The 15,345-nt window shown below is 37.2% G+C and overlaps 1 protein-coding gene across 1 annotated transcript; it reads right to left on the bottom strand.

Annotated features, from left to right (window-relative positions):
- Positions 1 to 923: 923 nt before the first annotated feature.
- LOC139135503 (tumor necrosis factor ligand superfamily member 10-like) lies at positions 924 to 7,416 on the bottom strand. The gene is made up of 6 exons (XM_070702912.1): positions 6,901 to 7,416; positions 5,840 to 5,894; positions 5,169 to 5,318; positions 2,849 to 2,982; positions 2,143 to 2,212; positions 924 to 1,451 (listed from the first exon to the last, which is right to left on the bottom strand). Exons 1-6 carry the CDS (start codon positions 7,225 to 7,227, stop codon positions 1,225 to 1,227), a joined length of 963 nt encoding a protein of 320 aa, XP_070559013.1. The 5' UTR covers positions 7,228 to 7,416; the 3' UTR covers positions 924 to 1,224.
- Between the last annotated feature and the right edge of the window lie 7,929 nt (positions 7,417 to 15,345).

Below are 15,345 nucleotides of genomic sequence, written 5' to 3'. Positions count from 1 at the left end.
CAAAGGCACAGACTTATTCCACCTGCAACTTAAAACTGATAGTGATTTTGTAGCTCATTCTTTACTATTTTTCATAGTATTTGGTAGCCGGTATCAGACAGTTCGTGTTCGTGTCGGCTACATGGACGATCTGACCAACCTTTGTATAACTAAATCTTGTCTTCTGCTTCACTTCTCGAATCAATGCGATTGTAAGTTTGACTTGAACGCTGTAATGTGTAATTTTATCCCAACCTTCATGAAATTGCTAGATTTTATAAAACAACTTAATTGTGTCATTATGGTTGTTGTGTAGTTCTGAAAACATGGCTCTATGAATAGAGGGCAAAGGGACAGATAGACAAAAGGCAGAAAAGGACGGAGAGCATGGCAAATCGAGGCAAATTTGAGACTCTGTGACAGGGACTTACAAAGGAGGTACATTCTTAGAAGAAATTACACGATGAAAGTAGAATGAGTATCCATGGTGCAAATATATTTTGCCCTGGACTTCACCCTGCCTTTCTTTTAATGCAGCTACTTTTCTTCTTTTTTTGTTAATCAAATGTCATCATGAGAGCAATTAACCAAAGTCCGAAGTATAATAATGTATGCACTGAAGTTCTAAGACTGCGTTAGTCCATTTTCTTCACTTTAAGATAATTTACTCCTCTTCACGGTTAGGTATTTACAAATATTTTGTTGAGTTTGGATCAAGTTTGGAGCTGTATTTCTCCGTAAAGATTAACTTATTCGCTGAATAGATAATGTACGTTATGTATGTATGTATGTTTGTATGTATGTATGTATGTCTGTCTGTCTGTCTGTCTGTCTGTCTGTCTGTATGTATGTATGTATGTATGTATGTATGTATGTATGTATGCAGACATGCATATATGTATGTATGTGTAGATATGAAGCAAAAATGTAAACAAATGCATTAATGACAATTTAAACAATCAGCCTGGATTTTATTTGTTAACAGCGTCGCGCAAGTACAAAACTATGTAATCGTAGATGTGAAATGTGGTAATTTATTTCTTATACAAAAATAGTTTTCTCTCTGTATATATGTACTCAAATTTAGAAGATTTGCTATTTTTTGAAGTGGCATGATTCCATAACAGTGATGTCTCAGTTGCGGTGTACTGTCAGTAGCTGATCGGTATTTAGTGTTACTGGATTTTCGGACCCATCCGTTGTTACTGTCATCCAAAATTGTGCGTTGTGATATAGTGACTTCGCTCACACACGCTGTTCATCACTGACGAGATACATTCCCATGTAGGTCGATTCCTGTCGGCAGTCTAACTGAACATCACTGCTCGGTAGATACACTTTCATGTAGATCTTGTCTCCCTCTTTAAGTTTGAACAGTCCGGAGTGGAAACTACTCAGAGACCCGTAGGTGCCATCTCCGATACGAACACTTTTCATCAGGTCGATATGTTTTGATGAATAGCTGGTGCTAACTACAAAAGAGGTACATGATTATATATAAAACTGATCGGGAAGTAGAACTGGTTTGATTTCTTCCTTCGTTTTTACTTTGAACTGTAAAAGTCTGAAATTCAATAAAAAGTCGGCGTGTTTTCGTGAACACCTACTTTTGTTTTTTTCTTGTATCAGTTCGTTGCCAGGGTTATTTTTTCAATGCGGAATATTATCAAAGCAATTAAAAGCATATTAACACGATTAGAACTAATTTGGGATAATTGGATTTTCATATTTTTCAAATTTCTCTCAAGTTTTAGTCTCAAGTGTTAGGTGTCGTATAGCTGAAAGTTGCAAATTACTTATAAAAACAAGTGTGTAACGTAAAAAGAAAAGCAGATGAGATTACATTTGCAGATTTAAAAGATATTACTTCACCATCCAATTATTCCAAATTAGTTCCAATCGTGTTTCTTTTGAGTAAACATTCGAATGTGTCAAGATTGACCATGAATAAATAGAAAAACTCGACCTGTCGGCTTAATAGTAAATATTGCATGTGATTTCGTTGCATACGTGTTTCTGTAATGTCATATTTTATTAATATTTGGCAGCTTTTCAACGCTGTAGGATTTAATCTATGTAATGTACATCATAGGCAACAAATGGAGTTCAAAACAAGATGTCTTTTTGAAGGACAATAATACAGCAGTTTTGAAAATTACATACTTAACACCGTGTAGTGCAAATATTCCATAAACTCCGTATCATCTACGCTCCCTTGATCTTGAAAACCGACCTGCAATCAATCAAGAAAATTAAACGAACTGAAAATCGTAACTCTATGACATAACTTGCGTGGAAATCTAAGCTTGTATATAATAGAGGAGTGCGCCCATTAGGTAGTTTGATTGTTTTAAAGTCCCGTTACATTTAAGTTTTTGCCCGATTAGTAAACTGCTATCACGTTCTTTTGCCTCGGACATGAACAACTTAAACTTTTGCTCAAACTTTCCCACGCAAACTTTCAACATACTCTTAAAAATCAAGACCAGACAAACAAATTAGCCAATTACCAATATTTGTAACTTAGGACAATATGGCTGCCGTTCTTGTGTTATCTCTATATGGAAAAATAGAATTACCGATCTGTCCCAGAGCGCATTCGACCTGAAGTATCTAGGCCTAGTTGTAATCAAATAATTTCGATGAAAAATTAAAAAGAACGCTTCCAAAGCCCCAAAGTTGAACAGTGAAATGATGCACACCCGAAGGCTTGTGATTCGATTCGTCCCTATCGTTGTAACCATCACGCCTCTGGCTATATATTTCATGACGACACACATACGGGATAATTTTGAAATGTAAAACATCCAGACTCGGAAAAGACCCTGCAATCTTCAAAGAGCGAGAGTGCAACGTTCAGTATACATACCTGTGAATAGACGTGATAGGTTCCAGACTTTGGAACGACCATATGATAGCCATCACTGTAAACGTTTTCGTCAAAGGAGATTCCATTGGCAGAGCTCCACTGACCAACTTTGAACATTGCGCCAATTGGTTCATCTGGAACGAGAGAGTTTGTGTACTGCTTTCAGAATTCAAAAATGAACCTCTCTTTCTTTTCGCGCCGTGTATCATATTAAAGTATCTTGTTACTAGACGCAAACTTTATTATCTAAAGACCTTTGCTTGTTCAAGATTTGAAGCACGTGGGGATTTAGCGACAGTTTTATGAGAACTGACATCTATCTATAAACGCGGTTACAGTCGTTCGTACCAACGTAGTGACCACAGTGTTGATTGATGATCAGCCGCCATTAGCCAGGCACAAACAAATTTTTGATTTTATGAATTAAAATAAACGTCCGTAAAATTGTTCGCACCTATCAGCAGCATCCATATTTTCGATTTTGTGTATGTGTACCTTGTATGCCCGGCAGAATAATCCTTGCACCACATTAAATGAGGTCACCTAGTCGACCCAGTTCGACCGTACTCAAAACATACTGATAACACCTTATAATCTAACATTTAATGTAAAGCCAGTAAAGCCCCCCCCCATTGTAAAAACAAAACAGACAAGAAAGAAACTAAAGTTATTGTTGCCAATTACTTGCAAAGTTCGAGTTGATCAATGCTAATACCAAAATATGATTTATGGGAGCGCGAAAACAACACAGCAAGCATTTTATTTCCGTGGGATGAAGATCTTCATACTTATTAAATATTAAAAGTACGTAAAATATCAACGAGAAAGAAGAAATACTTCGTTTTAGTACAAAAGAAATATCATTGTTGTGCGTGTTATGACCAGTAAATCATGGAATTACATGTGGTAAGAAAAGGCACTACTGTTTGACAGTATCTCCCGTCATGCCTTTGTCAGATTAAGAACCTAGTAAACACTCATAATTGACATCTGAGGTTGTTCCTCCTGACATCCATTTGAGACAAAGTAAGTAAGTATGTCAGTAGCATAAGAGTTATATTTGGCAAGGAACAATGTTCTGCCGTTTTTGCTTAAATGAAAAGCAAACAGTAGAGATGTCAGCGTGCTTTTAGTAAATTATATTGCTGAGTCATTCTTTCACTTTCGACAGATTGTCTTTTCAAAGGGGGACGAGGTCACACACCTGTAGGCACACATGCTTTGACGGTTCATTTGAACACTGACCAGAGACCATGATTCGAACAAAGACTTTCTAAGTTTCCAGTATTATTACCCATTACCAAGTATTTATTGGTAATACATCGAAAATGAATTTTACGATAAACACCGCGGAAATTTCAATGCAGGTGCAACAACTTTTATTTCGGTCTTGGTCGATAAAGTTGTGTTCTACGCTATTGTCTTGCGATATTTGACCCATGAATGCAATTTTATTATCAAAACGCACAAAAAGCAAATGAAAGAATGTGTAGGTTACTCGGAAAACTCTGACAATTGATTTCCACGCATCGGCTGTCTATTCATAAATAGTGGTTTTATTGTCTACTTCTTGCATCGGTATTGCCAGCAAATAATGTCTTTAAAAACAAATATAACAAGATCGAAACTGAAGAGAGCAAAAATACCAAACGGGAGTTTATGGATTTAATTCGCTTTCGACCAAAAGTGTGCAAAGACTCTTAAAGACAACATACAAGGTGACGACAGAATTGGCATAACACTTTACAGCCTATTATCACTTGCAGTTTTTCCGAACCGAATACCTCCTCATTTTACTGAGCGATGAACTCGATTTCAACACAACCTTTATTACAAAGAGCAGTTGTTTTCTTATTCCTGTAAGAATCATCGATTTTCTTTACATTTAGCTATTTCTTTTGTGATTGACAAGGTATTTCATTTTTATGAACCATAATATCTCTGAGTGTTTGCATAAAGTCGATTTAAATATGTTCAATGGTGATACGTAGGATAACACGGCATTTTGTACAGGTTCACCGGGATTTGCTGGTTTTGTCTTTGACGTTGCTACAGGCAGAGGACATTGATGACACACTTACATGAGGTGGAAACTATTCTGATTTTTTTATCACTCGCGCTATCGTTAGAGGAATAAATGGGTTTTGGTCTTTGCTATTTTTAATTTATGTTTGATTTGTGCGTAGACCCTCGAGGGTCTATGATTGTGTTGTGCCAGTTGCCGGTCATAGGTCCATCTGTCCGTTCAGATTGTTTATTGTACTGTATATCCACCGGTCCATTAATTTGAAGAAAAAGTGTAAAACAAACGATTACTCACTAGCTTTGAAGCAATCAGTAGTTCCAGTCACGTGGGTTGCAACGGGAATGACATTTCCAACACCAGAAGATGCTGTTAATTGAGTTGTGTTTCGTCTTACCATAGACTCCACCAATCTCTCAACTTGACCGAGAGTCACACGATTTCGATCTGCGATTCAATAAAATGATATTGAAACAGAACTTGTATATTTTAGGTACATTATTTGCAACGCAAGTCAAAGCTGTATCCTCCTTACTGGAAACAAATAGGCGACTTTATGAATTAATTTTGCATTTAAACCCTTACAGTGCTGATAACGACCATTTTTTTATTAATGGAATCCAATGTGACGCTCGTATCCATGTAGCCCTTACATGAGAGTGACAATATAATGTTGCAAGGGGAAAATCTCGTCAGTTTTACCGAAAGGATGGATCTTTTTCAGCGGTACTTGTTTCTCTCTTACTGGTGCTATTTCGTTAAGCAGGTGCGTTATCGTTGAAAGATACTGAGATACCCACTAATGCGCCAACTATGAACCCGGAAATCTTCACGTCTGTAGTTACTTTAGTATGCTTTATGTCATTGGACGCAAATTGTAATTGTGTCGAGTAGTAGTAGGGGATAGGTCGAATTAACTGTGCGTTCGACTTACAGTCAACCTGTTCAATATTGCACAGAAATTTTACCTCTCGCTTTGTCGCGATTTCTCCTCCGTTCTTCGTCGAAAACCTTTACGATAAGCTGATGAGATAAAGAGAAAAGATAGAATGTGTTATTTATGTTTCAAACTAGTCTTACCGATTTATCAGAACGGTTACTATCTTTTCCTGCAAAGACTTAAGTACAGCTATACAGCAATTCCGACAAAATTAATTTGAAATCTCAAAGCTTAAGTTAGGTTTTAAGGTCATGCGCCTCAAAAGTGAAAGACTTAAACTTTTGCTAAAACTTTCCTCGAGGAATCTTTCAACCATTCTCTTTCAAAATCAAGAACAAAAATAGGGGATCACCATGCAAATGTTGGAACTGAAAGAAACAAATAACCAAGATTTACCGATATTTGAAATTCAAAATGGCCGCCATCGCTGTGTTAACTCTTTGGTATAAAAAAAATAAATTTTAGATTTTCGAAAAACTAAGATGATGAAAGTTTTTCTTTCCCCAAGAGCTTTAAAATGGGCCCCCACAAGTGGTAGACCAGAAAAAAAAATTATAGAAATTTGAGGGTTCGAATATCTGTCCCAAAGGCGCGTTCTACCTTTATGAGTTATATTAAAGGCGGAAGTAGAAGCGAACTACTTTGACGACTCTCCGTGCAATGTCGCTTTTGGAAAGCAAGTTAATCTCACTTGCCACTACGTCTCCACGTGCTGCATGGTACAACTTTTACAATCTGACATTTTTACTTTGTTTTGTTGATGTTCATGCAGGCAGGGAAAGATTTCTGGATTTCAGCAGAAAAAATAACAACATTTCAAAGAATATGTTTGTAAATGTTGCTATTGTTAAACCTACTATGTATCTATAAAATAAATTGCATTGTTTATTTATTGTACCCATTTGCCTCCTTTGTTCGCGATAATTTCTCCGAATATGCCATCTTGGATTAACTAGGCTGCGAGTTAAAAGGTAATTAGGGGAATCCCCAGGTATGCCACCTATAACATAAAATAGATTGCACCAGTTCAGAAGGCGGAAAAACAGTGCAAAATGCAAAGAAGTGCTTTTCGGTAAAATATATATTTACCAACTTAAGCGTTTCCTGATCTGCCGAGCAGCAACTCAACAAATTCCAACTCGTTGTCACCTCGTCGATGTCTTTACCGGCAAGATGGCCTTGGTCTCTTTCAGTTTTGCAGATGCATTTTTCCCTCGTTGATGGCCCAGTCTCGTCAACCTTATTGAGCGCCGTTTTCAATTGCTCACAAGCATATTTCGTTTCACTAATTTCACCTTGAAAGTAGACGCTTACGATGGCGATAATTAGAGCGTAGAAAATAAGGAAAAGAACTTGAAGAAGAACCAGAATCAACGCTCCGGATGAGAATCTAGTTGCCCTCTTTTCGTTGTGCATATTTGTGGTCGATAAACAATATTATCAAACCCCAGATACCTCTCATCGGTGGAAATGAAAGCCGACTGAACGCATTCAGGTCTGCAACCAATCTCCGTTGATCGTCTTAGGAGTGCTCTTCAACCGTCTCTGTTTCACAGAGAGCGAAGTTGTGAAACGTTGGACGGTATGTGTATTGACTGAGGGTATGAGACGGTGCGCCTTCTTTATAGCCTCGGAACACCACATTTTGATAAACAGCCAAGGTTCAATTTGGCTACCAGCTCAAGCACTTCTTATTGGCGTATTACCATAATGATAAAGTGGCTCACAAGGCGCATGCGCTATGATAGAATGGTTTCCCCGCGTAGTTCAGAGAATCTGTAAATGCATGTATGCAAATAACTTCGAAAGGGGAGGGAATCGCACTGCTTACGAACTCTTCGAGGAAAAGAGGAGAGCGGAAAAATAAGGATTTTCTGTCGGTGACAGTGTCAATAAGACTTACATATTCAAACCTTACACCCGTTCATCAAACATCAGTGGAATTGCCCTTGAAAGCACATTACTCATAAACACGTCCTGACAAATCACACCGACCCCTTTTTCATTTTATATCCAATAAAAATAGTTTTCGCTTACCAGGTCCAAATAACAAGGAAATAAACTGAAATGTAAGTTTAACACGGTAACAGTAATTCGGCCCCCACAGAATAAAACAACCTTGGATGCACGACGCACAAAGCACACTGAAAGCACGAAACAGAACGGTGAAATTCCATAAGAATATCTTGACCACTGGTTCAAGCCTAACAGTCAAGGTTTCAGGTGATTCTAACAGAATCACTCAGAGTCTCTCTCAGCCATGATTATCTTTGTCATGACAATATTATTAGACATGAGAGAGTTTTCAGAGTTTCTTTTCTAAACATTCGACTGGAGTTCAGCTTCTATAGAAATTGCAAATTATCGACACCTTTTCGATATTTTCAAGTACTACAGCCTCCCTGGAGTCAAGAAATAAACCCCTAAAGCAAGCGTAAGTGAATTTTTATTTACGCGTCGCTATAATATAGTTTAGCGAACAAATCTTGTTCCTGATTCAAATTTGTTTCATCAGTTTACTGGTGAAGATGATGAATTTGCACACGAGACAACAGTGTCCATGCAAGTGATAGACAGTTCGACCCATGAATGTAGTCAAAAATAAACTGAATATGCCAATAACATTGTCTTAAGTAGATAACACAACAACTCACGTAAGGTAAACTGCAGTAAATTTAAGGGTATCAAGGAAAGATATATCAGCGTTTGCTTGTTTTCACCCTTCCCCCATCTCCATCAAATCCACTTAAGACTCTGTGATAAATGACTGCCACTAATTTATTATACACGCTCGTCTGTTGAATCGTAATACCTTTAATTACCAAAGGAACTCTAATTAAAGTTTAAAGCTGCTCGAATACGAGGTCTAAACTCTGATTCTGACACTGGCATTATGAAATTCTCATAGGGGTGACCTATTGCTAGTAATAAAATGAAAGATTAAGTTCAAAGCACAAATACTAAGAAATAAGACATCAAGTTTTGGCTACAGTGTCAAGAAAAGTCAGACCCGGAAACAAAACGAAAACTCGCGGCATTGTTGTTCTAGTTTTATAGCCTGAATGATTGATACAGGGGCTCTGCTCTTAAGTTTGTCACAGTGCCGAAGTGTTTAGGCTCGCAAATAAAGTACTCACGACATCGCTGGAGAGCACTTAACTTTGACTATCTTATGATGATCCAAATGATTGATATAGGAGTTCGACCGGCCAGGTTTACCATCAGTTTTCATGACATCATTATGGCTATGTACTTCGTTTGTGCAACATAAGGAAATGCAGCTTTCCAGTTAATCACTCATCAACTTTGGTTTTTGATATTTGAATGCGATTGCCTAGTAACGTACTTTTAGTTCCTTCTGTATTTACCGATGGTGATAGTGTAACTGTCATCAGATAAAATTTTTTTCTTAAAAACTCATTATTTCTCCAGATGTGTTCTTGTAACTATGCGCATTAGGATTTATTTCTCTCTTATCACTTGTCAAAGTTGTTTGATAACGACAGTGGCGCAGGTATAGGGAAATAAGTCCGAACGACTATAAAGCCGAATGAATTATGGGCTTTTTCTAATCTTAACACAGTTACAAAAGTCATGCGGGGATATTTTTTCATTTTCCTTCCATGTTTGTTTGTTTGTTTGTTTGTTTGTTCGTTTGTTGTTTGGCTGTTTCTAACCATCGATATCAGAACAACAATACACCAACTCGGTAGTTTGACACGCAGCGTATGACGACGACGATGAGTTCACCGTACAGCACTATACCCTGTGTTCACAGGGACCTACTTAGCATACTCTGCCGCCTCAGAGTGCACAGTCGCTTTAGGAAATATGAACTAAAGAGGGTTATGTCGCTGGTCTAGATCAAGCCGTGCGAGAATGATAAATAAACTGCATGAAAACCCAATAATTCAGATAAATTCACATTAATGAGTTGCCTGTATTATAGTATAATACACATTAATTCACACGAATCCACATGAATACAGGCTTGCTGAATACAAAAAATGAATTCTTGACTGTATTCACCTGTATATGCACTCTTCAGCTAAAATACAGGCAATAATCCATGTTAATACAGTAAGTATTATAGGGTTTTTATTTTCGCAATTGTATCAGCTTTTCAGTCAGATACAGAATGAGAAATTCCCATGAAGGCATTTTTCAGCCTTCAAACTTCATCCTCATGTAAAGGACGTTGCTGAACATGTTTACATCGTGGATTTAGCAGATAGGTTAGGTTTCTGTTTAAACCGGGGTCTAATGTGCAGAGTCGTGCAGGTCACATGATAACCTTCGCCCTACGACATCATCAGTGTTTGCTAAACCCACGTTGTAAACTAGCATTATGTCGCCTACACACAACTGGAGATTAAAATAGCAGCTGTGGTAGCAAAATGCCGATACTATATTATCATAGTGCCATAGATCTTTAAGCCAAAAAAACTGTGAAGAACGGTTTAAAACTTCGTTGTAGGAAGTGAGAAATATCATCATATCACTTCAGTTCCCAGAGTTGTTGTTTCTATTGCGTGCTATATATCTCAATCGGCAATCTACGAAATACATGACATCATTTTGGTTGCTATGGGTTTTATCGTACATAGCGAAAATGGGGACATTCGGGGGACGGTCAATAAGGAAACACACAAGATTATGCAGTCTTGTTTGTTTTTCAAAATTTGATGTATTGATTTCACCAGCTCTTCTTATTCTGACCCGTTACGATTTGACGTACTGCACAGAACATTGTTTTTCTAATCGGCCAAAATCAAAGAAAAATCTCTTTCCTGTAACATGGTTCAACGAAATTGAGGAGATCGGTCTAAAATTTCACGGCTTTTTCTTTCATTTTGTTTGCTAATTGTTACTTTAAGAGAACAGAAAAATGACAAATTCAAGTGTTGTGTTTGAAAATGTAGAAATAAAAAGTAAGTTAATACGGCTAGTTTTCAATCGGGTTCGAACCCACAACATACAGCATCAGTATCGAGGTGTGAAAAAGGTAAGCAAGATAACACGAAATACACGTATATTATTTCGTCTTATACAAAGTGCATCTTATGAGTCTAGAAGCTTATACTTAGCTTTATGTTATTTTCTGATTTGAAAGTTAAAAATTTCAAATATTAAATGTCGACAACACACAACGTGCACACGGGTAAAATCACAGATATGATTTTGTTGTAAAGCTACTCTGTTCCATTGTTCGATATCACTGTCATAAAAAATGTTCAACTCTGTCGGTCATAAAACTTAAGTTTGTACTCTAAATCGACGAGCAGATTAGAGTAAGCCATACAGGTGTTTGAACTTGAAATGCAAGATGGAATTTTCTTTGAGTGAAATTTGTTTCTCATACAAGTCGGAGGGACACAGGTATTGTTCTCCGATTATTTTGTCGCTTTAATTTCCTTTCTTGCTAATTTTGTTTCTTTTCTTTACATTTAAAATACCATACCAGCAGTCATTTGAAAATCTGCAAATATTTTCGATGAATGATCAATACAACGTCGTCATTAGACTCTCTTTTACATTGCATTGATTCGATTCATTCAGGACAAAAAACACGAAATCACATCGCATGCTGGTCTTAGCTGCAAATCGATATCAGTGTTTCCATCCTGACATAACTTATCATCCAATGTAGGACTTAACCATAAATACTCATTTTCGGAGCAACCATTAAATTGTGACTCTGGTAAAAAGCTACCACCTTCTAAATACAAGTACTTATAAGGTTTAATAACTTTCAGTTCCATGAAAGATGGTTATACATTGATTCTTCCAGTGGGGCCAAGTCTGTTTTCCGATTCATATTGTAAGCTGATGTTGCCGATTTGTGGGCAGACTTCAACATGTGTCTACTTGTACAATCATTTGTATACAATATGTTAATAGGAGGGGAGAGAGAACATAATCTTGAGACGAACCTGTAGAAGTAGAACAGATTGTTATCAAGCAGCTGTTGACCCTCAAACACTGATCTATTTGTTCAAAAATCTAAAATCAGATTGAAACATGACATACTTTTGTCGATCAGCAGGTGCACTCTGTTGAATGTTATTAAATTCCATCAAATAAAATACACGCATTTTTTTCGCTTTAAATATATTTGTAAATAAAATTCAAAAGGTAAGATAAGAGTCCACTGCGGTGCCTATGTAAATAAACTATACAACGTCACGTTTTCTCCAGGATTTAAACGATCATTTCAAACCTTTTTATCGCCAGAGAAGTGAGGGAAACTTGCCTAAAATCATCTTGTACTTTCGGGGCATTTTTCCTTTGCAAGCTGAATAACAAGTTTTCAGAGCTTCGGAAGTTTTAGAGGTCCGCCAAGGGACAGTTGGAAAATGTAATGGAATACATCGCACAGATCCCTCACACAAAATTTAACACAAAACCAAAGATACTATCGGGGCCTGGGCGGTTTCTCTTGTCGGCAAATGCTCTCGATTGTGGCTCTTACTCACGGATGTGTGTGTTTACCTGTATCTTATGCCTACGGATTAAGTGATATATTGTCAAGATGTGCGGTAAATCCTTTGAGCACAAGTTGTAGGTGTTATTAAGGCCAAATAACAAAATACGTGTTTCCGGCTACCCGAAATAGGACCTAATAAAACCCACCGACTTTAGACATTCTTTCGCATTTTCAAAAGAAATGGAGTAAATCCTCTAAATGTTACTGTGTTTTATGGGTCTCAGCCATCAAAAAGAAATATAAAATAAAAAATTCCTCCAACCTACCTATACCCTAATTTTCGCATGTTACTGGAAATACCCAATTTGTTTTATTTGGCGTAAGGAAGAATTAGTTGACATGTACCATGATACTACCAAAGAGGGGTTATAATTTTCCAGGTGTGCAAACAGACAGCGGACACACACGCCATTGATGTTAATGTTTTTCATTGGAAAGACCGCGAGACAAAAGCAGTTAACATCTTCAAATAAAACGTGTATATTGGCATGTTAACAATCCTTTCATTTGCTAATAATATCATTTATTACATGCCTCGATGTGAGTACAAATCAGTGAATTGATTTGAATAGGAACATCCGGGGAGTTAGCGCGTCTGTGAACGATGTACTGATCAGTGTCCTTGGTTACCCGGGCCAGTGAAGCCCTTCGACGCTTTCGACGTCAAAGTAGACGCTTACCGCTAGATGTAAAATATCCATGCGCACACTGAATCATGACTTTCGATACAATCTGTTTAATACTGGTCGATAATGGTAACATTGTTTGAAAATTCCCTGCGTGATTAAATATCATATAGCATTAACTGTGATGAGGCATGTAATAAAAATATTATTGCCTGAATACATGGGTTTATGCGCCCTCGCAGCAGGAGACAATTTGCCCTCCTTGCGTCGTGCAAATTGTCACCTGCTCTCGGGCACATAAACCCATGTATTCAGTCAGGCAATAATATGTAAGATCCATAGTTGAACTGAATGCGACTGTTGTTTCTTGAATTACATCATGGTCATCGATTGATATACAGGCATCAATACATGAGATCTGTTGATCTGTCGAGAATAACATAGTGTTAATGTGTCAATGATCAATTCATGACACCATTGGTGTTTTAGTACACAAATATTGATCGATTTCCATATTTATGAGAAATAATGCATGATGTCATTGGAAAGGACGAATTAATATCGTAAGACACCCACAGTGTATAAACCTCAGTCCTTCCAACTACCCCGAAGCTTGTTTACTCTTTGCGAAACTTTCTGTCTATCGAATTTTAAAGCGTTGAAACAGCAGTGGCAGTGCCAATGGTGTTCGCTGAAATTGACGCTAATGACAATGCCACTGAGCATCGACATTTTAAAACATTTAAATAACGTCATAAAACATTGCAATACTATCGTGAAAGTGTCTCTTGTTAGAGTTATGGATTCTTCGAGAGCCTTTTACTTGAAACGAAGCGTGATAGGTATAGATATTTTCAAAATACATGAAGAAATTAAAGAGTTGTTTTTGTAACAATTTTGTAATAAATATGAATAAGGCTGCAGCAACGTAATCATGCAAAAAGTCGAAAAGCGAAATTATGATATCTTTGTTTAACTTTACGTCCTTCATTGCAGATCTTGTTTTTTCTCCCCTTCTTTCGTTTCTGTGCACTATTTGCACAAGTATACTTCCATTATACTGCAGCGAAGGCAGTGAAGATTCCGTGACTCACTTGGGACCCATTTTGGTTGGTTGATTCATGGGATCTAGTCTTAAATTTTTGTGTGAGACCTTCTTTATATGATGAAATGTATGTGTTGTTTAAGTTTCTGTAATTGCTAAAAATATCAGCGATTAATAACGTAAAATGCGCCACAATTATACTTTTCATGGACTAGCGTTTTCTACCTGTCGGTAGAAACCATTTGAAACAAATTATATTTGAAATAAAGCACAGTGTATGGTTTATCCAGCATCGGAAAGATCGTTTTTTCTTGTGATGCGACTGAGGTTACTCCAAGCATCGTCGCCATGTCACCGTGAAATAGCTTGATCTTGAAGAGAGATGAATGACCAACTACAACATAAAACGAGATATACAACAGAGGAGGAGAAAGACGCCAAAAAATGAAGTATGTTGACAAATTGCAAAGAGTAAAACAGAGAAGAGATGATGATGATGATGATGATGATGATGATGATGATGATGATGCGACCGTGACGATAATGACGATGGTAGTCTCCGAGACTGTAGATGAAAAGAAAGTGGAATAGGTGATAGTTTATTCTATCTTCAAAATATGCCAAGGAATCAAAACGCTGTACTTGTAACAGGTTTGAACAAGTGCATGTATGAATATAGTATCATTATATGATTTAAGACGACCAAGAGCGAAAATTTAAGCGTGACGTTTCTTGAGTGATTCTTCCTTCATGTTTCATTTCCAATCATTTTTAGAATTGTCACCGACAAATGAAGCTAAGGATGTGTAAGCATAAAGATAACCACAAATTGTTTATTTCTATCAACGCTATGACATCTATGGAAAGCCTTGTCTGTGAAATATGCTTATCTTGTTGAATGTATGGAGTTGTCGTTCCTAATTTCAACTTTATTGATATTACCATACACCTGCGTCTGTGACCTATGGAGTTTCGTCGTACAGTAAGAGTCTGAGGACGCGGTGTAAAATATCTTCGGTGTCGTTGGACACTGTTTGACCTTTAACCTCATAAAACCTTCACGTAAAGACAGGTGAAAACAAGAGAATATTTCATATTTTTACAGAAAGTATACACCTAAATATTTAGTTCAGTACGTCACGCAGTGAACAGTGGTTAGTCCAAATCATGTGAATTTGGGTGAAATTGTGCAGGTGAGCTACAATTTCTACCACGTGCATTGCGTTGCGCTGCGTTCCGAGTCTGCTCTCTATCGCTCGACGCAGCCCTAGATGGAAATCCTCAAAACGCTATAATGTCGACATTTCCCCGTAAAATTCAACTAAAAATGTGCATAATACTAATGTCATTCAAGAAATACTTGGTTTTTTTGCCAT

The sequence above is a fragment of the Ptychodera flava genome, chromosome 1, assembly GCF_041260155.1.
Source record: "Ptychodera flava strain L36383 chromosome 1, AS_Pfla_20210202, whole genome shotgun sequence".
Classification (NCBI taxonomy): Eukaryota; Metazoa; Hemichordata; class Enteropneusta; family Ptychoderidae; genus Ptychodera; species Ptychodera flava.
This window is presented reverse-complemented; position numbering and strand designations above follow the sequence as displayed.